Consider the following 24,547-nt stretch of genomic DNA (forward strand, 5'->3'; position numbering starts at 1 on the left):
CAGGCAAGCCCCTGATGTCAGCCGTAAGTCCTGACCCGTGGACCAGTGCTCTTGAAGGCCCCAGTGCCGCCCTGACCTTCCTCCAGACCACACAGCCCATAACTAGGTACTGTGCCAGGGGGACTGGGGGGATGATATCGACCGGGGGACGATAAATGATGACTATAACTCACAGTCACTGAGCACCAGGCACCAGCTCATCCAATCTTCATGGCATCCCTGAGCACCATCAGTTCAGTTCAGTTCAGTTGCTCAGTCGTATCCAACTCTTTGCAACCCCATGAACTGCAGCATGCCAGGCCTCCCTGTCCATCACTAACTCCTGGAATTTACCCAAATTCATGTGCATTGAGTCAGTGATGCCATCTAACCACCTCATCCTCTGTTGTCCCCTTCTCCTCCTGCCTTCAATCTTTCCTAACATCAGGGTCTTTCAAACGAGTCAGCTCTTCGCACCAGGTGGCCAAAATACTGGAGTTTCAGCTTCAACATCTGTCCTTCCAATGAACACCCAGGACTGATTTCCTTTAGGATGGACTGGTTGGATCTCCTTGCAGTCCAAGGGACTCTCAAGAGTCTTTTCCAACATCACAGTTCAAAAGCATCAATTCTTCTGTGCTCAGCTTTCTTTATAGTCCAGCTCTCACACCCATACATGACTACTGGAAAATACATAGTCTTGACTAGACAGACCTTTGTTGACAAAGTAGTCTTTGCTTTTTAATATGCTGTCTAGGTTGGTCATAACTTTCCTTTCAAGGAGTAAGCATCTTTTAATTTCATGGCTGCAATCACTATCTGCAGTGGATTTGGAGCCCAAAAAAATAAAGCACCATAGGGGACTCTTATTTCGGTTCCAGAACCCAGCCTGAGAAGTACGCTGAGAGAGGGATGTGGGATCCACGCTTCTGCCTTGGGAACTTGGAGGCAGAGAAGCAAGCCTTCATGAGACAAGAGACCGCTGAGGCCCTCTGTGAAAGATTAGAATTTCATCAGGCAGAGAAACAAGGGCGTTCCAGGCCCAGACACAGCCTGAGCAAAGGTGTGGGAGTGTGAGGGGCCCCAGGGCGAGGTTGTGGAGGGTTCAGCTCTGACTGCAAGCCAGGCCACAGGGGGCTTCCAGCTGCTGCCTTCGAAGGCCATGCAGGGGAGTGGGCTGTTTGAAGATTGGGGAGGTGCGGTCAGGCAGGTACTTGGTGCACGTTTATTGGGCATTCATGAGGAGCGGGGCACTGTAATAGGCGTGGGGGAACAGCGATGACTAAGGCACAGTCACCCACTAGAACATGCCTGGGAGAGTCCCTCTCGGCGGGGGACCCACAGTCTGTCCCTGGCGCCCCGGCTGGTTCCAATAACCTGGATCCATCACCTTTCCCTCCTTGGACTGGACTTCTCCTTCCATAAAACAGGCTTAACTGCACCTGCCACCTGGTGACGGAGCTCTTTGAGCTCCCTGGATAAAAGATCCTGTAAATACAGAACCTGGTTGTCAGACTGGGTGGAGCGGAGTAGGGAGCCCACATCAGATCCCCAGGAGGCAGAGAAACAGCCCCTGGGGGGGCTGAAGGGGCACCAAGATCCTCTGCGGTTACCATCTCTTGATGGTTATCAAACGTGTTCCTACAGTCAGCAAGCCTGACATTAAAGTCCCCTGCCCAGCCCCCGCCCCTACTGAGGCTACTCTGCCTGTGATGCTTAAATGACAGACGCCACCACCTTGGCAGCTGATGGGTGCGGATGGCCGGGAGGAAGGTATGGAGGAGCCTTGGCTGCAGGGAGGTGGCTGAAGTGTGTGAATCTGACACAAGCGTATGAGCGCCTATCAGGACCCGTCCTGGCACAAGGGTCAGGAGTCCAGTGAGAGGCAGGGTGAGGGCTCATCCAGCCGTCATGCGGGGGTATAAGGGGGAAGCCAGGCCTCTGGAAGCACAGAAAAGCTACCTGATTTGACTTTGCAAGCAAGCAAGCTCAGTTGCATCTGACTTTTTGTGACCCTATGGGCTGTAAGCCTGCCCCATCCCTCTGTCCATGGGATTCTCCAGGCAAGAATACTGAAGTGGGTTGCCACTTCTTCCTCCAGGGGATCTTCTTAACTCAGGGATCAAACCCGAGTCTCCTGCGTCTCCTGCATTGCAGGTGGATTCTTTACCACTGAGCCGCCGAGGAAGCCCAATTTGACTCTGAGTCCAGGACCAACCCTTCTCCCTTCATCTCCCAAAGACCATCGTGGCAAAAGCCCTTTATGCTGAAGCAGCGCCTCTCCTCGCCTGACCTCACACCTGAGGAAACAGGGGCCAGGGAACCTTGGTGTTTTGTCCTGGGTCACACAGACAGTTGCATGACAGACAGGACAGTTATTTGCATTTTACAAACAAGAGGTGAAGTGGCTCACAGAGCAGACACAGAGCAGGCAAGCGGTGCACCCAGCCCAGACCCAGGGCTGTAGCTCATGCCTCCCTGCTGCCTTTGGCCAGAGCCTCATCCAATGCAGAGTTTCCCTGGTAGCTCGGATGGTAAAGAATCCGCCTGCAATGTAGGAGACCAGGGTTCGAGCCTGGAGAAGGGGATCCTCTGGCAGGCAGAGGCGGGGGTCTGGGCCCCTCTTACTGCGCTATTCCTCAGCCTCTCCAGCACAGAGCCAACTTCCTCATGAAGCAGAGCAGACTCAGCACCCAGGACATAGGATCCTTCAGGAGCCCATAGAAATGTTTTCATTTCTTTTAAAACCAGAAGAAAAATTGAGTATAATAATAATGAATACTTACTAATGCATCAAATCTAGATTACAGTCATCTTTCTACCCATGTGGTTGTAAAATATAATTTATTTATTTATTTTTTTAATGAAGGAAGGGGCCAATGAAGGGGAAGTGGCTGGCAATGGAGAAAGCCACCACGTGGCCCCATGGCAGTAGCCACATTTGTCAGCTACCAAGAACCTGTTCCAGCTGGGGCAAAGCTGGCCACTTCCACCGTGCCACTGTTTGTGAAATGATGATAGAGAAAGGAGGAACAAGAAGAGAGCTGTGAAAAAGAGAGAAGGGTGCTGGGAGAAGACTGGACAAATGAGTGGCAGCCAGACAGAGAAGGGAGTCTGGAAGGGCAGAGCGTTGCTGAGGGAGAGGAGGGCAGAGAGGCAGGGGCAGCAGAAACGGGGAGACAGGGCTGTGTGTGACTGCCCAAGTCTGAACAGATCCCATCAGAGAGAACGGTCAGGACCGAGGGAGGAGCCTGGCACAACCATGGGAGCCTTGAGTGACAAGCCCAGGGGTTTTCCAGGGTCGCTTATTAGGTTCCTGTTTCTGCCGTAACAAATGACCACAAATTCGGTGACTTAAAGCAATAGCGATTTGTCCTCTCATAGTTGAGAAAACCGGAAGTCCAAAATCAAAATTACTGGACCACAGTGGCTAAGACTTCGTGCTCCCCAAGCAGCGGGCCTGGGTTCGATCTGTGGTCAGGGAAATATTAATAGATCGCATATGCTGCAACTAACAGTTTGCACGCTGCAACTAAAGATCCATGTGTCACAATGAAGGTCGAGATCCTGAGTGCAGCAACTAAGGCCTGGCTCAGCCAAATAAATAAATTAATTTTTTAAAAAATCACTGGACCAAAGTCATGATCAGTAGGGCCTTGTTCCCATTGGAGGCTCGAGGAGTGATTCCGTCCCTGGCTTTTCCCAGCGTCTGGTGTCTGCCAGCATTCCTTGTCTTATAGCCACACACTCCAATTTCTGCTTCCGTGGCTGCAGCGCCCTCTCCTCTTCTCCTCTGCCTCTCTCTTCAAAGGACACTGGTGATTACATTTAGGATTCACCTTGATAATCTAGGATAATCTCCCCATCTCAAAATCCTTCCATTTAGTTGCATCTGTAAAGACTATCCATGTGCGGTAACATTCACAGGAGCTAAGGATTAGAACCTAATATCTTTGGGGCCCATGGTTCACCTACTACAGGCCCATAGAGTCAACATAGTTTAGTCAGGGCTGCTTCTAGCCAGCCTGTGGGCATGGCCCTCTCCTGTGGCCAGTGGAAAGCACATGGCCTCTAGCTTTACAAACCAGCATATCCTGGGAAGGGGGTCCTTCTGCCAGGATCCCTGGAGAGAAGTGAAGCAGGGTGTGCAATGGAGGTGGCAGGATATGGGAACTCCACTGGAATTGGCTAGGATAGAATGGAGGAGTTAAGCAACTTGGGGAGGACAAGATGTCAAGAGAGGGCCTCCTCCCCTACTTGGATGCTGACTCTAAATCTGATTTGAATTCTCATTTAACTCATCCCATGTTCACCAGATACTCAGACCGGAGCCAGCCCTTGTCTTCAGAAAGCTCGAAGTCATAACACCAGAAGCAAGCACTGTGGTCTTCAATGGGCTGTTAGCTTAGGTGACACTTTTCCAGGTGGGGCAATGGAGACCCAGGGATGGGCCGGGGGTGTTCATCTTTACCTGGAGCCAGCTGAGCACAAGGGCTTTACACTTCCTCAGTCCTCTGCCCCCAGCATCTTCCTGTCTGGATTTCGTCATTTTGAGTCTCTTCCTCTTGGCACTTTAAAAGTGAAATAACACCATTTCACCTTCTCTTAGCACAGGAAGTGCTTCTCCCAAGTGGGGCCTTTTCTGTGCCTGTAGGGCTGGCCGGTGGGGAACCAGGGCCCTGGACCGTTGGAGTCAGGCAGTGTATTTATTATTCACTCAGTATCTATCAAGCGCTTATTCCACAAGCAGATCTGAGTAAAGCATAGGAATAAATAGCCAGTCTTGCCTTCTCAGCACCAACTGAGGCAAGTGTCCTCCTTAAAATGGAAAAAAAAAAAAAAAGCTGCCATGAAATTTCAGAGAATCTTCTAATCTCAATTTTGCCTTTTTCAAGCTGTGTAACTTTAAGCAAATCACTTAAAAACTCTAAGAACCTATTTCCAGACGTGTGTTTTTTTTTTTTAAGTGTGATACCTAAGAGAACAATTACGCATATGCCTCCAACAATCTTTTTGTTTAGGGGAGGGGGCGGTCCCCTAAGGGCTAACTACGTGCTACCCCTCCAGGTGGGCCCCAGGCCATCAGGGGTCGTCAGTGTCCCTTGCTCCCCACTTCCTCATGCCCTCCTCAATGCCTCTAAGGTGCTGGCACCACGGCCCTATCGAGTCAGCTTGCGGAGCACTGGGACCCAGAAGATCGCGGGTGGGGTGAGGCGTGCGAGGCCGCGCTAGGAGAGGTCTCAGGTGCTTTCAGCCACCAGACCCAGAGTCAAGTGCGCAGTCAGGCCGGCTTCAGCCGAGTACCCCAGCAGGGAGGGATCGCACCCCCCTCACCCGCGCCTCCCACGCGCGGATTCTGGTCTGGTCCTGCCCCGCCCGCTGGGCCCACGCGGCGGGCGGGGCGAGTCGGGGGCCTTTGTGTTCAAACCGCCCAATGGGCGGTGGCAGTGGGCGGTGACGCGGGCGGAGCCTGGCCAATGGGTTGCGGCCTGTCAGCGTTGACTGACAGGCGCACACGTACACACTCGGCCACGCGCGCGCCGTTCGGCCCCACTCGCGCAGCGCAGTTCAGCGCGGGCCGCATTGTCCGCCTGCCAGCCCGCCTGCCGCCTCTCCGCGCGCGCCCCGGGTCCCCGCGCCGACCGCCGCTCCCCGGATTCCGACGCGGTAAGGGGGGGTGGCGCGCCCGGGCGGCGCGGCGGGCCTCGGAAGTCCCCGGCCTTGTACAGAGCAGCGGCGAAGGCAGCTAACAGCCGGCCGTGGGCCTCTGGCGGGCGGACGCGCCGGGAGAGGGTGATGGGCCGGCCTCGCCCCCTTCCCCGCGGGTCCCGGGTCGGCCTGACCCCGGGGTCATCGTCAGGCCGCACCGGCCAGAGCCGAGCTGCCCAGGCCTGGTTCTTCCTCTCCAGCCAAGCTGGGCCAGGCTCCAGCCCCGCCCGGAGCACGCCCCTGGGCCAGTCGAGAAGGGCCAAGCGCCAAGGCCGTCCTGACTCAGCGCCGCCGCCGCCGGGCCCCCGCCTCCGGGACTGGCCGCCCCACTGGTCGGTCCAAAGGGCCGGTCTCCGGGCGGGACTTCCCCGGGCCAAACCTCCCCGGGAGGAGGGGAGCGGAGACCCGGCTGTCCAAACCGGCCCAGGCCGGTGCCTGCGTTTTCGTGCCAGTTCGGCAGTTTCCAGGGACTGGCAGTTCTCTGCTTCTGCCGCCGCTTGTCAGAACTCTGGGAATAGGGAGGAGGCCCATTTTGTTCAGTTCTAAAAAAAAAAAAAAAAATGCAAACAAATAGGGGGTGGGAGTGTTACTTAGAGCAGAGAGGCAGGGACAGGCGCGTGGTTGGTAAAAAAAAGAGAGAGAGAGAGAGAGAAAGAAAAATCTCCCGCAGTTTCAGCCAGTAGGGCATGAAGGGAGAAGAAGAGTTAGCACCTGGAGCGGTTTGCCCGTCCCACGAGGGAATGCGGTGTGAAAACGTCAGGCGGAGGATGTCAAGATCTAGGTTAAGTCCGAAGAGTGACTGGATACTGCCATATAAGTTTGTGATGAGGGAGGGAAAGGTGGAGTTGAAAAAAGGATGTGGTCAGCTCAAAAGTGGGGCGGGATGTTTTATTTGAGGGTATCTTAACTGTGTGTGTGTTTCTGGGCGCGGTGTTGATTCTGATATGCAAAAGATTTGAGCTCCTAGAGGCTCACCTCTTGTTTTGTTTTGGAGGACAGAGCTTTGGCCTTTTTTGTGAAACCCAGGCTCAGTTTTGTGTTAGCAGTTATCATGAACTGTTTTGTGATGGTAGAACCCTAGGAGGAAGACACCCCTCTGGGAGGGTGTGCACTGCTGTTGGTTTTCAGCAACCCCTCCCCCAGCCCCAACACACACACACATACATACGCACACACACACCCCTTCATCTACATATTTCTTTATATTCTTGCCAACAGCAGAGTTCTGTATAAATGCTTTGCTTTGTTCCTGCCCCAGGGCAAAAGCTTCATCAACTTTATCAGGGCAGGGTTAAGAGGAGGAGCCTGTGCCTGTGCGGGCATCTGGAACTTCCAGGTAGGGAGGGTAGTAGTGGGGGTGGAATTACCTTATAAGGAGTTGAATATAGAAAAGGACCCAGGCCAACTTCCTGCTGTGGCTACTACCAGTCGGTCGCTTTACCAACCTCGGCTTAAACCAGGGACGATGCCAGGTGAGCATCCTACCTGTGAGGACACCAGTAAGTCCCAAGACACGAGACTGCTTATATTCTGGAAGAGAACTTTGTAGAATTCTCCAGCCAGACCAGCCAGATCTCCTGGTTTCCATGGTGTGAGTTGGGATGTGTTAGAGCCTATGGCCACCACACAACCCAGAGAAGTAGTAATTTAAGTATCAATCAGGAGCGGCTTCCATGGTGGCTCAGTGGTGAAACATCCACCTGCCAAGGCAGGAGACATGGGTTCTATCCCTGATCCAGAAGATTTCACATGCCGCAGAGCAGCTAAGCCCATGCACCACAACTATTGACCCAGCGTTCTGCAACAAGCGAAGCGACTGCAATGAGAAGCCCGTGCAGCCGCAGCAACAAAGACGGAGCACAGCTTAAAAAAAAGTATCAACCAGGAATATTAGAAGTGATAACAAGTCACAAATACTACTAGGGCCAAAGTATAACAGTGACTTTGTAACACGGGCCAACAAAGGCACCATGTTTAGTGCTCACACTGGTTATCAGAGATTCTGAATTTGGGTTTCTAGAGCTGAAAGGTTTATTACTCCCCCTGTGTTGTAGAATGCCGCCTTTTGCCAGGTCTTTTCACCTTCGCCTCATCCCAGAGCCTTGGTTTCCACCCGCTGTGGTGGCTGGTCTGGCTGGTAGAGGCTGACAATAATCTCACACAGCTGCTCCACCTACCCGTTTTGCTAGTTTGTTAACCAGTATTTGTAATGTAACAACTCTGTCCACAGTCTGTTCTGAACATAATTGCTTTTTTTAAGTCGCTCAGTCTTGTTGGACTCTTTGCAACCGCATAGACTGTACAGTCCATGGAATTCTCCAGGCCAGAACACTGGAGTGGGTAGCCTTTCCCTTCTCCAGGGGATCTTCCCAACCCGGGATCAAACCCAGGTCTCCTGCATTGCAGGTGGACTCTTTACTAGCTGAGCCACCAAGGAAGCCCAAGAATACTGGAGTGGGTAGCCTATGCCTTCTCCAGCAGATCTTCCTGACTCAGAAATTGAACCTGGGTCTTCTGCACTGCAGGCGGATTCTTTACCAACTGAGCCATCAGGGAAGCCCTTTGAACATAATGGACGCTAAAAAAGACTCTAGTTGGGGACACAACAACACCTTTCTGAAACAACTTGAAAACTTCTTGGTGGAGTGGAAAGACCCAGGCCCCAGCGCAGTGCACACTCTGCCACTGTCACTTACAGCCTGAGTTATTGATCTATGGGCAGGTTACCGATCCTCTCAGTGCTACCAGGTTCCCCCCATACAGTGGGAGCGGTGATACCTCCCTTGATCGTAAGGATCAGAAATGAGTATGTCAGGAGCCCCGTACCCAGGAGGCATTTAACAAAGTATTTTATCACCACCATCAGCATCATATCAAGAGGCACTGATATTGCAGGCCAGTTATCACTAATGGGCTAGGCACCTCCAGCAGAATGCAGGCAGGGGTTACCGTGGAAAGGTTTTCTGGAGTCAGAGTTTGACTGGGGCTCTGAATCAATGAATACAGCTACAAAGAAAGGAATGCACGTCCCACTTAAGGGAAACAAGCTGGAACAAGAATGGGCACAGCTCGAGGGACTGGGCAGCCCAGTAAGACAGCTGGACTGGAAAGTCTGTGCAGGGCAGCAGTGATGAGCGGCATTTATTTAGCATCTGTAGCCTACCTAGCAGGTGCCACAGGCTCCGCCTGGTGTCAGAGGTTGCAGAAGGCCCAATTCAGGATCTCGGAGCTCAGCATCCAATAATTTGAAAGTCTGGAAATCCTGTGTACCTGCTTTGAAAGAGGCTGGCCGAGTGCAGAGGGCTGCAGGTGGGTGGGGCCGGGATGCTTAATCAACGCCTGGTCTCGCCCACATCTCAGGCTGTTTGGTTGAATGCACAGGGCTGTGTGTTCACTGGGAGGCTGTGTCTTGTCTCTCCGCCTCGGCTCCCGGGAGGGGCTGAAAGTAGCCCCGAGCCTCACCTGGCCGTCTTTCTCTCCCCAGACTCCCTTCAGGGGAAGGGTCCCCCTACCCACCTCATCATGTCTCGACGAAGCCAGCGCCTAACGCGCTACTCCTCCCAGGGTGACGATGATGGTGGCAGCAGCAGCAGCGGAGGGAGCTCAGTGATGGGGAGTCAGAGCACCCTGTTTAAGGACAGCCCTCTCAGGTAGGGGCTCCCCACCATCCCCAGCCCATGTGGGTCCCCCGACCCACCGAGCCAATGTCTTGGGCGGTTCACCGTGCCGCCTCTTCCCGTTGTGACTTCCGTGGGCAGAGACCAGACCTTGCCCATGTCTGGTCAAGGGGACAGCCACACCTCCGAGGATGCCAGAGCCCAGCGCTGTTCTGTCTAAGCTGGGCTGTCTCATATTCAGAGAACAGGAAGTGGGGAGAGGCAGTTTCAAGCATAAGCCAGGCCGGAAACCCCAAAACTGAGTGCTGGGCTCACAGGAACCCCTTCTGCTGTGGATGGCTGTGCCAGACCCACAGCTGCCTGCCTCACCGTCCGTCTGTAGGGCCTCAGCAAGGCCAGCGAAGCAGCTGAGGACATGAACAAGTCCAAGGGCACCAGGGATGTGAGCTAAGGCAGGCGTCCCCCCACCTCGCGTCTTGCCCCCTGGCAGGCGCAAACCCCGGATAACAGCCCCCGGAGGCTTTGAGTAGCTTTCCGAGGCCAGGTCGGCTTTGTCTGGGTTTTCAGTGGGTGGCAGAAACGACTAATCCATCAGGAAGCATGAAAGAACACTGGGGCTTTGAAGTTCGAGACCTGGATTTGAATCCCGACTCCCTCACTGATCTTACCTAACTGCTTGTGAGATTTAGAGATAATGGGAGCACAGAAGGTACCTGCTTTTCGTGGCAGACAGTCAGCAGATGGGGGTTGTTAGTTGCCTAGCAACACGGCTACCCACCTGCCCCCCACCTCCCCACGCCACTCACAGTAGGAGGGCAGAGCATTCCAGGCCGGCTCACCTGCCTGCTCCCACCTCTCCCCTCCTGGCTGACCTCCCATAGGACCTTGAAGAAGAAATCCAGCAACTCCAAGCGCCTCTCCCCAGCGCCACAGCTGGGCCCCTCCTCAGATACACACACCTCCTACTACAGCGAGTCCGTGGTCAGGGAGTCCTACATCGGCAGCCCACGGGCCGCTTCCATCGCCGCCTCCCTCACCAGGAACTCCCTCCTCGACGACCCCTACTGGAGTGAGTATCCGCAACCCTCCTCCGAGGCCTTGGCTTCCTCTGGAAATTTATGGTTCAAAATCCATCCCCCGACTCGCACGGGGTTTCCTAACCACTGCTGGGCCAGAAGACAGGCGCCCCACTTTTGGAAATCCTTGGAAGAGCAGCCAGGTGTCTGAACTTCCAGGTCCTTTGAGATGATGAAGTAGCCACGTGTCTGCTCCAGACTTAGGAGACAGAGGGGGCAGGTCCTAGTCCACCCTTCCTTGGACTCAAGGGGGCTTGGGAGGGGCTCAGAGTAGATTCCATCTGCCCATCAGAGATGCTCCTCAGGGTGTTCCCAGGAACACCGCCTCCCTCCTTGGAGCATCTGCCCCAGGAGAACCCTGAGTTCTTCCCTCCCCAGGTGAGGACCTGCGGGTGAGGAGAAGGAGAGGCACAGGCGGCACCGACAGCAGCAAGGTCAACGGGCTGCCGGAGAACAAGCTCTCCGAGGACTTCCTTGGGTCCTCGTCGGGCTACTCCTCTGAGGATGACTACGTAGGTAGGCGACGTCCTCCTTCCCCAGACTTGGGAAGATACTCCACCAGGTTCCCGGGCTGCTGGGAAGCCGGGGAGGGTGCCCTGACAGCTTGGGAGAGCACCCGTGTCCAGCTGGGCGTCGCTGCTGGGCCCCCGTGATACCCGAGCCAGGCCGGGGGTGGTCCTGGACATGCCGGGCTGCGATGGCCAGGCCCCACGAGGGCCTGAGCAGCCTGTGACCAGTCCCCTTGTTCTGATGTTTCCAGCAAGTGTTAAGCGTGAGCCTTCACACACAGGAGGTGCTGATTCCTTAGTCCAGTTCTGAGGGTTTGAGGGACTGCTGGGAAGCAGAGGGAAGCAGACAGAAGTTGGAGGGAAATAAAACGTTGGGAACCGAGCATGTCACTCCAACAGCGTTTACTGACCTGCCGCCTGCCAGCCTGAGTCACCTGGGGACATGAAGGAGACTGACACACCGTCTCAGCTCACAGGCTAGAGGAGCAGACAGTGACGGTCTTCCATATTCCAGGGCTCTTATGAGGGAGGACAGTGGTTAGGACTCTGTGCTTCCACTGCAGGGGACATGGGTTCCACCCCTGGTTGAGGAAGTTAAGATCCCACAGGCCGCATGGTGCAGCCAAAAAAAGAAAGTAAAAAAGTTAAAATGAAAGCTTGAAGACAACTGAGCTGTTCCCTCTCCCCCCTACCCCCGCCACCCCACAGGCTACTCGGAGACAGACCACAGGGGCTCGGGGTCACGGCTGCGGAATGCGGCCTCCCGGGCGGGCTCTTTTCTCTGGATGGTGGTCACCTCTCCAGGTGGGTGCACGCTGCTCTGTGCACGATCGTTTCTGTTTTCTCCGGCAATTACTTTCGCCCATCTTTCTGCGGTTGGGCATCCAACTCTGTTACTACGGAGACTGTAGCGCCACGGGAAGAGCTTGTTCCAGAGTAATCGCTGGGAGCCGGGAGCCACAGGAGCACCCTTGCTTGGAAGCGGGATGGAGGGCGTTGGTAGCACGGGCGGGCTGGTGAGACGATGGGAACTGGGAGGTATGGGACAGGACAGAGGTGTACTGGCTGTCAGGGTTGGGGTCGGGGCAGGAGGACCGAGGGTAAAGACCCGCAGGCCGATGGTTCAGGGTGGCACTTGCGCTCCACGGGCCCTTTTCCAGGCCGGCTCTTCGGGCTCCTCTACTGGTGGATCGGCACCACCTGGTACCGCCTGACCACAGCCGCCTCCCTCCTTGACGTCTTCGTTTTAACCAGGTGAGTGAAATTGACAAGGAATCAGAAGGCCCTGGGCAGGGTGGTGGCCAGTAAAGCATCTAAACCTCTATGCGATCGTTTCTCTGAGGGGTTTTCCCCAGTATTTGCTGCTTGTATTAGACAGCATGGAGTGGATGCCCAAAGCTCAGCTCTGCCTGACAGAGGGTGGGACGCAGGGTTAGGCTTTGCCCCTTGAATTAATAGCTCGTCAGGGGGTATTCCGGAACACAGGTTCTTGTTTCTTCTCGGGTGCTTCCTGCTGAACACCAGCCCAGCCACTTCGGAGTCTCAGACGAGCTCGGCCTTACTCCCACGGCCAGGCCTTAGGCTGTAGCCGGCAAGTGGTATTTCCAGCATCAAGGGCGTGGTGTCCTTGGCCCCCAGTGTTTCCCGTGTTGTGTTCAGAAGCCATGAACGGGTGTGGCCTGAGGATGCTGTGGGTCTGTTCCCCAAGTCCCTTACCCAGCAGAGCCAGATTTTGGGAGCTGGCCCTTGGGCAGAGGAAGGAAGACTGAACCAGGAGGTTAGTGGGGTCCCTCTGGCCCTACACCTGGTTGGAGTGGGCAGCCAACTATGCTGAAAAGAGGAGCAAGGGTGAATTCATGTCATCAAAAAAGGCTCCTCACTTTTCTAAAAGAAATATTGTCTAAGGAGTTAACTTTTCTTTTCTTCTATATTTGCTTGCTTTGAAGATATCTGTGTATAAGAGTTTTAGGTTATTCAAGGACCCCAGGATTTATTTTTAATAACATCAGTATAATTCAGAGTCAGAATTGTCCCCATCACTCCCAGCTCTGCAGGTAAAGCTCTCAGCATCCAGTCTGGCCCTGGCAAGATGCAAGGCTTGAGGGTGTCCCCCCACCGACTGTAGCTCAGTACTCTAGGGAATCCCTGAGGGCACCCAGAGGCCCTAAAGGCCTTTTGACTCCTCCGCCTGCCCTCTCTCCCCTCCTGTGGTCCAGACGCTTCTCATCCCTGAAGACGTTCCTGTGGTTCCTCTTGCTGCTGCTGCTTCTGACTGGCCTGACCTATGGTGAGTTTCCACTGTCACCGGGAAGGGAGGACTCTCCTTGTGGAGACGGGGCTGGTGAGCCAGAGGGGCAGGCAGAGTCTGCACTGAGGGTGGCGCTGAGCAGAAATGTGAAAACTGGAGGGACACTGAAAAGCTACAGTAAGTGCAGAGACAAGGCGGGGTCGGATCAAGCCTGGGCAACATCCTGTGTGGCTCTCCTGGGCCCTCTGGTGATCAGCGGGTGGAAGGGGCAATGCCCCAACCTGCCGATCTGGTCGTTGGTTTGGGTGGCTCTGTGGGACGGCCTGGCCTGTCTAGAGCATCCTTGGAAGCCATGGGGCCAGAAGATGCCCTGTTACAGGAGTGCTGGGGTAAAATTAGCACTCATTTTCCCTCCGTTCCAAATCAGGACGTAGTGTGGGTGAGTGAATTCTTACTCCATCAAGGCTTCAGCTGTCTTTAAGATCAAAACCATGAAGTAGGAAAGAGAAGTAAGAGCACTTTTTTGCACCAAGATACTAAATTACATTTTGTTTGCAAGATGCTCCAGCTTGTGCTGATCTCTATCATTGAACTTTCACATTTTTTTACAGTTATAATCGTTACACTTTCCTATGAGCGTCCCCTGTGGCCCCCAGGCTCAAAGTTACCAGTTTATAACTAAAGACCATGCTTTATTATTATTATTTTTTTAGAGTTGGTTTTTTAGCATCTACTGAAGTTGTATTTCTTTAATTTATACCAAAGTAGGACATCTTTCCAAGTGTTGATTCCCTTGCTGTTATAAGAACAGCTTGTTCCTATTCAATGGAAACTGGGTATCACTCTTAAAACAATAATAATGACTTTGTGATCCTATAGCATTATGTTCGGGAAGCACATTCCCCTTGCTATCTCAGTTTGTGTCACCATCCCCACATGGGGTTGGCGGAGCCAAGGTCATCACAGTCTCACGAGGAGATGCACATAGAAAGCCTGAAAGGCCGAGGGGTGGAGTGGCCAGCTCAGGGAGGGCAGTGAGCGAAGGCCTGTCCGGAGGGTCTGACTTAAAGCCCGGTGGTCACGTACTTCCCATTGCACCTGCTCGAGGCCAACAATCGTGTGGCAAGTGTAGCATCATACCAGGCTGGAGACCCCATAGCCAGTATGACTTCTCCAGGTGCTGTCACTGCCACGCATACATGTACATGCCCACACATGCGCGTGCGTAGCTCAGGAGTAAATACAGGTGGCCCCTAAAGCAATACGTCTTTGTGTGACAGCCTTGTGCTCTGTTCTGGGGCCACAGGCAGCCTCTCTGAGCGGGTGGATTCTGTTCCAGTGATGGCGCAACTATGGCCACCCACTGGAGTCACTTGGGGAGCTTTTAAAACTCATTGCAGAGGGATCTGCCCAGGCCAGCGAGCTCACTCCCTGGCAGGTGGGGCCCAATGCTGTTGGAGAAGCTCCCTGGGTGATTCTGCTATACAGCCTGAGAAGCACCTTCAGGGCCTCTGGGCTCCACCCCTGGACAGTCCTCAACTTCCAGCGATTTCCTGCAAGCCTTGCCGTCTATGGAAAGATTGGGATCCCTGAGGGGATGTGAGAATGCTTATACTCTGTGATCATCAGGTGGAGGTTGCTGCCTCAGTGGGGGAACCTCCATCTCTCCTACCACCTTCGGCAGGAGCAAGGCTCCCACCAGTGAGACAGGCTAGTGATGAGCGCGGCTGCCATGTGCCTCCTCGCTGGGCCCCGGCCCCGGTAACTACCCTCTCCTCTGTGTGCAGGAGCCTGGTACTTCTACCCCTTCGGGCTGCAGACACTCCATCCCGCTGTGGTCTCCTGGTGGGCCTCGAAGGGGAGCAGTGGGCAGCGTGAGGTGTGGGAGTCCAGAGACTCATCCCCACATTTCCAGGTGAGCGTCTTAGGGTTGCAGCACCGCCCCCACCCCCCCACCGCCCACCGTTGGCCTGCATTTGCCATTGCATTCCTTGCCCTCACTCCTCACACACTCCTAGCCGAAAAGATGCTGCCTGTCTCCCAGGACACCTTCCTGTCTCTGCTGTTCGTGGTGTAGGGGGTGGGGAGGAAGTTCTGCCTGCACTTAAATGTGACTCAGACCTGTCCTAAAGTTAGTTTCCATCCTAAGAAGCACAGAAAACAAAAGGAAAAGAAATCAGACAAATTGTCTGCTTTCTTCCTTTTTAATACAGTATCACAAATATTTACTGAGTACCTTCTGTGAGTCAGGTAACATCCTGGTCTGTTACCTACTACTACCAAAATCAGTGCCTTAAGAGTACCAGCACTGGAGGGGTCACCTGCAGCAGTTCAGTGGTTAAGACTCCGCTCTTCCACTGCAAGGGACATGGTATTGATCCCTGGTCAGGGAATTAAGATCCTGCAAGTGGCCAAAAAGAAAAGTGCCAGCATTGGACTAGCTCGTGAATCCACAGGTCCCCTGGGTAGCTTTTCTGGTCTGAGCAAGGACAGCTGATCTTGGCTAGGCCCCCTCGACTAGAGCATCCACAGTGGACTGGGGGGTCAGCAGGGGCGCCTGGTCTAGGCCTGGCCTGGCCGGGCTATACCTTCAGTGTCCGGCTAGCTAGCCTGGGCTTGCTCTCACAGCAACTGGGCAGGGTTCCAGGAGGGTGGAGTCAGGCCAGACTTCAAGGACTAGATTCACTTCTGTCACATTCTGTTGGCCAGATTCAAGGAGAGGGAAAGAGACTCCACCTCTCATGGGAGCACCTGGGAAGCCACATTGCAGAGGGTACAGGTGTGGGGAGGAGGGCAGGACAGTGGTCATTTTTTGGATCCTGTCAGAAGCTAAAGATGGATCGGGTCCAGACCATGCCCTCAAGAGGCCTGGGGTCAAGGGCGGGAGGGGTGATGCATGCACAGACAACAGCAGTGTGTGTACAGGTCCTGGGCTCTGCGATGAAGATGTAAAATTCTTTGTCCTCTAATTACTGTTATGTGAACTTTGCTTGCATCCTGCTGAATTTAACCTGGCATCACATTTTTAACCATTTATTTTGATGGATAGTACTTTACTGACCGTGATGTTATTATTTCACAAAACAATGTGTTGTGGCATCTTTAACTTTTTTTAAATCACTAGTAAAGACAATTCAATTTCAGGACCAGCTTTTCTGTAAAATGGGGGAAGTAAAGGATGAACCTTTGTATTTACTTTCATCTGCGTTTAAAAAATAGTTGCCTATGAAGGGTTGGTGGTGAGGGCCCTGGGTGAATGGAACAGAGGTTAGGACCTTGATTTTGCTGCTTGCTTTTTGAGTCATGCAAATACCGCCTAGTTTAAAAATAGAATTTTTGAAAGTTAGAAGCCCAACCTCTGTTCCCAGTAGGCTCCTGCCTTTTAATCGAGTTGGCAGGCTGTGTGTTCCTGGGACTCCCTTCCATTTCTTCTTAGGAAGCTCTGTTGTCACGAGTCCCTCACCTCTGTGGCTTTCCCCCCTCCCCACCCCGCCAGGCCGAGCAGCGCATTCTGTCCCAGGTACACTCGCTGGAGCGGCGCCTGGATGCTCTTGCTGCCGAGTTCTCGTCCAGCTGGCAGAAGGAGGCCATGCGGCTGGAGCGCCTGGAGCTGCAGCAGGGGGCTGGTGGGCAGGGAGGCGGAGGCGGCGGCCTGAGCCACGAGGACACTCTGGTGCTCCTGGAGGGGCTGGTGAGCCGCCGCGAGGCTGCCCTGAAGGAGGACCTCCGCAGGGACACTGCTGCTCGGATCCAGGTGGGTGACAGGAGCTGAGGGGCCTTACAGCCCTCTGTGTGGGTGACACCCTCTGTGTGGGGTGGAGGGGGCGAGGCCCCGCACTGCCTGACATGAGGGAGCCCGCAGTGTCAGGGTCAGACAGCTCTGCCGCTTGGCAGTCACCTTCTCTAAGCCTTACTTTCCTCCCCTTTGCGATGGCGGCTCTCCTGTCTGCCCCGTCCCTGGTCTTGAGAGCAAGAGGCTGTACCGCACGTGGCACGGTGCCCATGTGGGTGCGGCAAACCACACAGGTGTGCAGTTAAGACGAGAGGCGTCCTGGATGTTTCCAGGAAGGCACTGTAGCAGAAAGGCCAGGAGCTGGAGTTTGCAATCAAACAGGCCTGGTTTGAATTCCAGTTACAGCACTTACTGGTTTTAAGTGGCCCTCTGAGCACGACTCAGTAGTGTTCTCAGCCTCTCTCCTATACCTGATAGGAAGAGCTGGTCACCCTGAGAGCAGAGCATCAGCAGGACTCAGAAGACCTTTTCAAGAAGATTGTCCAGGCCTCACAGGTTGGTGAGCTTGGGGCTTGATCCAATTCATCATCTCTTCTTGGGCTGAAACAGCTTGACCCCAAAGGGTCTGCTTAGACATAGAATGGGGAGAAGGATGTGTAGTCTCCTGACTTCTGCTTAAACTGAATACCCCTGGGCTGGAACACTCTGCGAAGATGCCCTGGGAGTGTGCCGGAGGACAGGAAGGGCTACTTTCAAGTGGCCTGTTGTGCTCGGTATAACATGCTGAATGAATGAGTGAACGGCTGAACGCCTGAGCGCAATAGTTATGGGGTGAGACTCACATCAGGATATCAACTGGGAGGCCAGTTTGACATTTGCTAGAACAGCCAGGAGGCCCTGGGGTGGGGATGTGGTTAAGCAGAGACCCCAAAAGGAACAGATCCTGCTCTGGGAGACTGATTGCTGTGAGCCTGACAGTCCTTGAATTGGTGTCTTCTTCCTGCTTACAGGAATCTGAGGCTCGACTCCAGCAGCTGAAGTCAGAGTGGCAAAGGTAATGGGCGCTGCTGTCTGTCCTAGGCTTGCTCATCTCCAGACAGGAATAGGGGGCAGAAACCCAGAGCAGAGTTCTGTGTCCCAGGCTGAGAAGGAGATGGCAGTAACCTGGCTCAGGACCATCTGCTCAGAGCCTGTCCTCGAGGGGCAGTGGCGGTCGGGGTAGGGGATCGTGGGTACTGTCGGAAAATCAGAATTCCTGGGTTCATTTATAGATGCACCATCTTTCCTGTGCAGCCTTGTGCTGGCTGCCTCCCCGTGTCCCAGATGTCCGTACTGGTGGAGGATGTGAGAGCTGAGGCAGCGAATTCTGGATCTGGGCTTAGGAGCGAAGCAGGATAATAACTAGCTCTTTGGGATATGCAGGCCAAGCGTAGGCACCAGAGCTGCTCTACAGCCTCAGTTTAGAACCTCCGAGAGCAGGCCTTGCACTCACGTATGTCAGGTGCCAAGTAGGGGATCCTCTCGTTTGCCTCAGCATAGCCTTACCCCTCACTGGAGACCCACAGCTTATTCTTCTGTTTGGGAGTAGGATGACCCAGGAGTCCTTCCAGGAGAACGCCATGAAGGAGCTGGGGCGGCTGGAGGGTCAGCTGGCAGGCCTGCGGCAGGAGCTGGCAGCCCTGACCGTGAAGCAGAGCTCGGTGGAGGACCAGGTGGGGCTGTTGCCCCAGCAGCTCCAGGCCGTGCGGGATGACGTGAGTTGGAACCCTCCGGGTTCCCCGGGAATACCCCTTCTCTGCGCCGGTCCTGGGAGTCTGTGAGGCAGAGTGCCTCCTGCCCCTGCTCTAGGCACAGATGCTGGCTTTCTTTGATGGGAGTTCTTCCTGTTTTCTCACTGATAATACGGAGGGTTGTTCCTCTTTACCCGCCGTGGCCTGAGCAGGCACGTGCCAGCCCTGCCCTCGCTGGAGTGAGTACAGAGGGGCCTGTACTCACTGCCTGGCGTCTTGACCCAAGCCAGGCGCCGCCCCCAACCCCCCACTCCAGTCCGGCTGGGCCCTGCGGTGGCAGCTTCCACCTTCCCAGTGAGCCTCCCAGAGTGAGACCGTTTTGGTCCCTAGGTGGAGTCTCAGCTCCCTGCCTGGATCAGTCAGTTCCTTCTTCGAGGTGGGGGAACCCGCACTGGGCTCATTCAGCGAGAGGAGATGGAAGCTCAGCTGCGGGAGCTGGAGAGCAAGATCCTCGCCCACATGGCCGAGATGCAGGGCAAGTCGGCGAGGGAGGCTGTGGCCAGCCTGGGGCTGACGCTGCAGAAGGAAGGCGTGATTGGTGTGACCGAGGAGGTGAGGACTCTGTTCCTGGACCCCCCACAATGACTAATCCACCCCCACACACTGCTCTCCTCCTGGGAGCCATAGAACTGCACGGTCCCACCCCGCCAGCTCCCTCGCAGGTTCCAGGACCTAAGTGACATGCAGGAGCCTCCTATGTTTGCTTTGGGGCTGGTGTGAGGGGGCGGGGGCACGCCTGGGGAAGTGCAACGCGTTTCTGGACACCAGGGTGGTGCAGGCATCAGAGGGCTCCATCTGCGGGTCGCTGGCCCCTCAGAATGGGGCACAGAGGTGGACGAGTTGGCTTCCCCATCACAGCTGCTCTGGGCGCCTGTGTTTTAGCAGGTGCACCGTATCGTAAACCAGGCTCTGAAGCGCTACAGCGAGGACCGCATCGGGATGGTGGACTACGCTCTGGAGTCGGGAGGTGTGTCTAGCTTGCCTCCCTTTGCTGGGCCTCCCTTGCCCCACACTGCAGGCCCCCTGGCATCTGCTGGGGCAGCCGTGGTGCTAAGCAAGCAGGGCTTGAAGTCAGCAGAAATCAGAACCCAGAACTCACCACAAAGGCGAGCAACTATGGGAGAGGGCAGGAGATACTGAGGGTAATCCTTCACCAGGGCTGGCTGATGCTTACTGCTGCTCTGTGGTCTGGGTCAGATGGAAAGAGCTGTCCTGAGGGAACAGGCAGGTTCCCTTGGCTGGCAAGCTAAGGAGCCCACTGCCGGGGTCTCCCTCCCCTGCTAGTGTCCGGCCCCTGGCGCCCACCCTGCTTCTCTTTCCGGTCTCAGGGGCCAGTGTCATCAGCACTCGATGTTCAGAGACTTACGAGACCAAGACGGCCCTCCTCAGCCTCTTCGGCATCCCCCTGTGGTACCACTCCCAGTCTCCCCGAGTCATTCTCCAGGTGGGGCCCTGAGCACCCCGTGTCACCTGCGTGGCTGTCCCACCCTGGGTCATAAAGAGCTGCGCTCAGGGCAGTTCGCCACCTGCCGCACACTGACCCATCTTTTCCCCTCCAGCCAGATGTGCACCCGGGCAACTGCTGGGCCTTCCAGGGGCCCCAGGGCTTTGCTGTAGTTCGCCTTTCTGCCCGCATCCGCCCCAGTGCTGTCACCTTAGAGCACGTGCCCAAATCCTTGTCGCCCAACAGCACCATCTCCAGTGCCCCCAAGGACTTTGCCATCTTTGTAAGTATCCCTCCTGGGAGCTGGGGGTCTCTATCGAAGCTATAGCTGGGGTCATTCTTCGGCTGGGGGGCAGGGCATAGATGTGGAAGACAGTGCCAAGGTGGGAAACGGCACTTCGGTGTCAGCTGCCTCAGGCTGCAGAGGAAGAAAACGGGAGGCCTAAGACGTTAAGCGACTTGTCACAGATCACACAGCAGCCCTGCGTCCAGAGCTCAGGACCCCTGCAGTCCCCAAGGAGGCCAGCCCCTGCCCTGCCAGTTGGCAGGGGATCAGGGGGAGCCAGGAGGGAAGGCCTTCCTCTCTGGGGGCCTGTGGCTAAGGGCAGGGTCTTCCCTCCATCCTCAGGGGTTCGACGAGGACCTGCAGCAGGAGGGGACGCTCCTTGGCCAGTTCACCTACGACCAGGACGGGGAGCCCATTCAGACGTTTTATTTTCAGGTATGGAACTCCGGGTCTGCTCGCAGAGGTGTGGCATACTTACTTTCCCATCCATTCATCAGGTGTTTTCTGAGTACTTACCCTGTGCCAGGCACTGCGGGTCCCAAGTGAGAAGCCACAGCCCAGCCCACCCACAGCTTGAGATACGAAACAGAGAAAACTGTCCGAGTGGCGTGGGGTGGAGCCCTTCCAGGGATGGTGTTGGGGAACCTGTGAGGTTAGGTGTCTTGAGTGAGGCTGTGGCCTGGCAGGGTGTCACGTGGCACAGCCTGGCTGGGCCCCAGAGAGGGGCCTCTTGCCTCAACCTGAGTGGGCATCGGTCTCCTAGGCCCTTGTCAGAAACAGCTTCCCAGTCTCCAGCCCAGGTGACCTGAGAGCCACCCCAGAGGAGTCCAAGTGTGGAAACTAGGTGAGGTGGAGGAGGGACCAAGGTGGGAAGAGAGGCAGGCCTGGCTGCCAGGCCAGAGAATTTCAGCTCTCAGCCGAAAACGAGCGTACAGAGGCTTGATGGGAACTTGACAAAAAAAACAAAACCAAAAACACATTCTGCTTGATTCATGGTGAAGGAATCCTTTTTCAACATCAGCATGTATCAGACTTTCCTCAAAGGTGGTCCTGCTCATGGTCAAAAGGAGCCCCTGGGAGTTTTTCCCAGTTCAGGATGCATCGTGCTCGTTTTCAGTTGTAAGGTCGTATTTCTGTGGCTGTGGGTGCCTCACGCAGCCTTAACGTGTGTTCCCAGCTCCTGTAGGACCTCGGAAGCCTCTGGGGCTTCTTGGCCCACCAGCTGGAAACTCTTCCAGGGCCTGAAGACGGGATTTTTGAAGTCTGGTTTCTCCGCAGAGGCCTGAGGGAGGGGGTGTCTGGCCCTGGGTGTGGCCTCTCCCCTCCAATCTGAATTCTTAGCCCTTCCTTTCCTCTGCAGGATCCTAAAATGGCCACGTACCAAGTGGTGGAGCTGCGCGTCCTGACTAACTGGGGCCACCCCGAGTACACCTGCATCTACCGCTTCAGGGTGCACGGGGAGCCCGCCCACTAGGCCTGCTCTGTGCTGCTGCCGGCCACGCCCCCTCTCTGGGGTTAGGTGCCCAGCACCTCCCCGCCTCCCCGCACACGCTTGAAGCGCACGGACTTCCAGGAGCAAGAAAGGAGCCCTGGCGCGGTGGAGATGAAAGAACACGCGGGCTTTTCCTGTGCAACGGGCGGCTCGAGCGGTCAGCAGGCCCCATTCTCTCTCTTCCTTCTTTGCTCTCCGCGTGCCAAGCACTGGGCGTCTTCTCCCTCTTGGAAGGGTGTATATATGTAGCATGTCGTGGGGAACTGAGGCGGGGAGAGCAGGGTAATGCCCGTGGTCCAGCAAAAGTGGACCAGACCTGCCTGCCCCTGGCCCGTGTGGAGGGACTGACACCTCGGGAGCTGCACAGGTGAAGCAGGTGCCAAAGCTGTGGGTGAGACAGGCTAGGGCCTGGGGCAGCTGGGCCGTGCCCCCTCCCTCGGCGAGGGGGGTGCTCAGGGTGCAGGTCGGGACTGGTCCCCAGGCACGAAGCTCCTGGGAGCGGGTGGCTGGGCTCCTCCAGACACCAGTGCCATCAGCCGAGGCTCACAGCGTTCCTGAAGGGTTTCTGTACACTGCTTGTCCTGGGTCAGGGTGGGCCAGGGCCTTGTACACTGGAGGGTCTGGTTCCTGGGAGCCTACAGGAGCCCCTCTGCTGGGGACAGCAGCTGTCTTCTCTCTCCTGACGCCGGGCCCAGGGCCCGCTCTGCTCCCCTCTCGGGCTCGGGCCCACCTGTTCCCCAGAGCAAGCTTGCCACGTGCCCCCAGGGTGTAGGTGCAGACCTGTCCTCTGGGGGCAGCCAGCAGTGTTCACAGAGCTCCCTGGGCCCAGTGACACGATGAGAGTGACATCCAGGGTGTCACCAGGGTGGGGTGGGGTGCAGACTCTCGGCCCTGCCCCACCCCATCAGGCCCCTGATCCTAAGCCATCCCTGGGGGCTCATTCAGCCCTTGCTTCATTGTTTCTATTCTGACTCATTTTCTATGGGGAGCAGTCACGGGTGGGGGTGGGGGGGTGGTTAAGGAGGGGGTGCTGAGGTGGGAGCTTTTGGACCCGGCAGGCCCTGCTCTAGTGTGTAAATATTTTTCAAGGTCTTGTTTTTTTAACTGAGAAGCTAAGGGCTTGATTTCTAGCCCCGTTCTGTGGGGCCTTGGGTGAATTCAGTTCCTTGTAACCTGGCTGCCAAGAGGGGCCTGGGGCACTGACTGGGTTCTTACTCTGTGGTTCATTCCGGCCTGTGGGGAGGGGCAGGAAGGGCTACTGCATAGGTAGGTGCCCTCGGAAGAGTTCCTAGAGGAGGGGGCTGGAACAGAGGGGGCCCCAGACCCCCTGTGCTGTTCCAGCACCGGCCCTGCCTCCAGGCAGCCAGGTTTTGTTTGCGCTCTCCTGTCACAAATGCTGCACTATTGGTTCTTATTTTTTTTTATCTCCAGATTCTAATTTATGCCTATGCAAAAAATAAATTATGCCCAGGGTTAATGGAGTCTGTGGTGTGGTTTTTATCTGGCCATTGTGTGGGACTCTGCTCTTGGGAAAAAGAGAAAGGCTTCTTAACCAAAACAATGTCCCAAAGGCTTACCTCCTAAGCTTTAGAAACCCAGGCTTCTCAGCTGTGATGGGAGATGGGACCTGAGGCTCGCCCTGTTCTGGTGACTCCAGGGTTTGAGAAAGGGAGGTGGCTTTATTGGCCATCACTGATGTCCACTGGGAAGCAGGAAGCTTGCCCTGCATCTCTCAGTGGAGCAGTAGGAGTGACCCACTTGACTCTGAGCTCGTCTACGCCAGTGTCGCAATCCCCCTCCACAGGAGTTAGACCCTTGTCCCTTGTACCTGTGTTGGAATGGGACGAGGTGGGTCCCCTGAAGAGTCAAACTCTTGCCAGTTCCGGGGAGCAGGTCCTGGCCCTTCCCTGCATGTATTTCCCCAGATTCAGTGCCTCCAATGAGCAGCTCCAGGTGCCAGAGGTGGTTCCCCATCTGGACTCAACACACGCCTCATCCTGACCATGGCACCTGGCTCAGGGCTGGGCCCCATCACAGCTGAGAAAATAAAGGCAGGAACAAGTCAGCAGGGAGGAGCTGGGGTGAACTGCTGTAGGAGAGGGTGTCAGGTGGGACACACAGCCAGGCCTGATGCTTTGGGCCAGTTACTCAAGCCCTCAGCTCTCCACCAGGACAGAGCCAGTCCCAGGACGCACGGCTCAGCAGCCGCTTGCTTCATTACCTCCTGTCTCACTTAACACCTGCACTGTATTGACCACCATTTTCCAACAAAGGCCACATCCCTAAGCAGCACCAGTACACAGTCTCTGGAACTGACCACATACAATCAGAGCTCAGGGCCTCTGCTCATGCCCTCTGGAGCCTGTCTGTACATGTTCAAATCTGATGAGTCCTTCATGATACAACCTGCCAGGGATGGTTCCCCATCTGGACTCAACATACACCTCATCCTGACCATGGGACCTGGCCATCTTCTCCATGGTCCGTCTCATGACCCCAGTCAAACCTGCTCTTCCCTGCACCATGGCATGTTCCCATTACCTTATTCTAGTGCTGGGAAGTCAGAGGGTCAGAACAGCGGGCCTGGATGAATTCAAAAAGGTCACACATGCTAACTGCATTGCAGAAGGTCAGGATTTGCCATTTAAGATGACTGGATTAACA

General features: G+C 55.4%; 1 protein-coding gene and 1 long non-coding RNA gene across 2 annotated transcripts; one reads left to right on the forward strand and one right to left on the reverse strand.

The window, feature by feature from the left end:
* Nucleotides 1-754: 754 nt before the first annotated feature.
* On the reverse strand, nt 755-6,506 carry LOC122680736. The gene is made up of 3 exons (XR_006336769.1): nt 6,400-6,506; nt 4,451-4,550; nt 755-971 (listed from the first exon to the last, which is right to left on the reverse strand). It is a non-coding gene; the product is annotated as an uncharacterized LOC122680736 (long non-coding RNA).
* Nucleotides 5,464-23,360, forward strand: SUN2 (Sad1 and UNC84 domain containing 2). The gene is made up of 18 exons (XM_043882388.1): nt 5,464-5,646; nt 9,173-9,338; nt 10,187-10,374; nt 10,760-10,897; nt 11,599-11,694; nt 12,051-12,144; nt 13,107-13,177; nt 14,926-15,053; nt 16,635-16,892; nt 17,349-17,426; nt 17,882-17,925; nt 18,460-18,625; nt 18,992-19,213; nt 19,544-19,628; nt 19,990-20,105; nt 20,221-20,388; nt 20,734-20,826; nt 21,752-23,360. Exons 2-18 carry the CDS (start codon nt 9,211-9,213, stop codon nt 21,863-21,865), a joined length of 2,187 nt encoding a protein of 728 aa, XP_043738323.1. The 5' UTR covers nt 5,464-5,646; nt 9,173-9,210; the 3' UTR covers nt 21,866-23,360.
* The last annotated feature ends 1,187 nt before the right edge of the window (nt 23,361-24,547 follow it).

Source organism: Cervus elaphus, chromosome 22 (genome assembly GCF_910594005.1).
Source record: "Cervus elaphus chromosome 22, mCerEla1.1, whole genome shotgun sequence".
In the NCBI taxonomy this organism is placed as follows: Eukaryota; Metazoa; Chordata; class Mammalia; order Artiodactyla; family Cervidae; genus Cervus; species Cervus elaphus.

Coding starts and splice junctions, on each gene's coding strand:
- SUN2 (XM_043882388.1), top strand. CDS start 9,211: ATGTCTCGACGAAGCCAGCGCCTAACGCGCTACTCCTCCCAGGGTGAC. Junction 9,339..10,186: donor TTTAAGGACAGCCCTCTCAG/GTAGGGGCTCCC, acceptor GACCTCCCATAG/GACCTTGAAGAAGAAATCCA. Junction 12,145..13,106: donor GACGTCTTCGTTTTAACCAG/GTGAGTGAAATT, acceptor CCTGTGGTCCAG/ACGCTTCTCATCCCTGAAGA.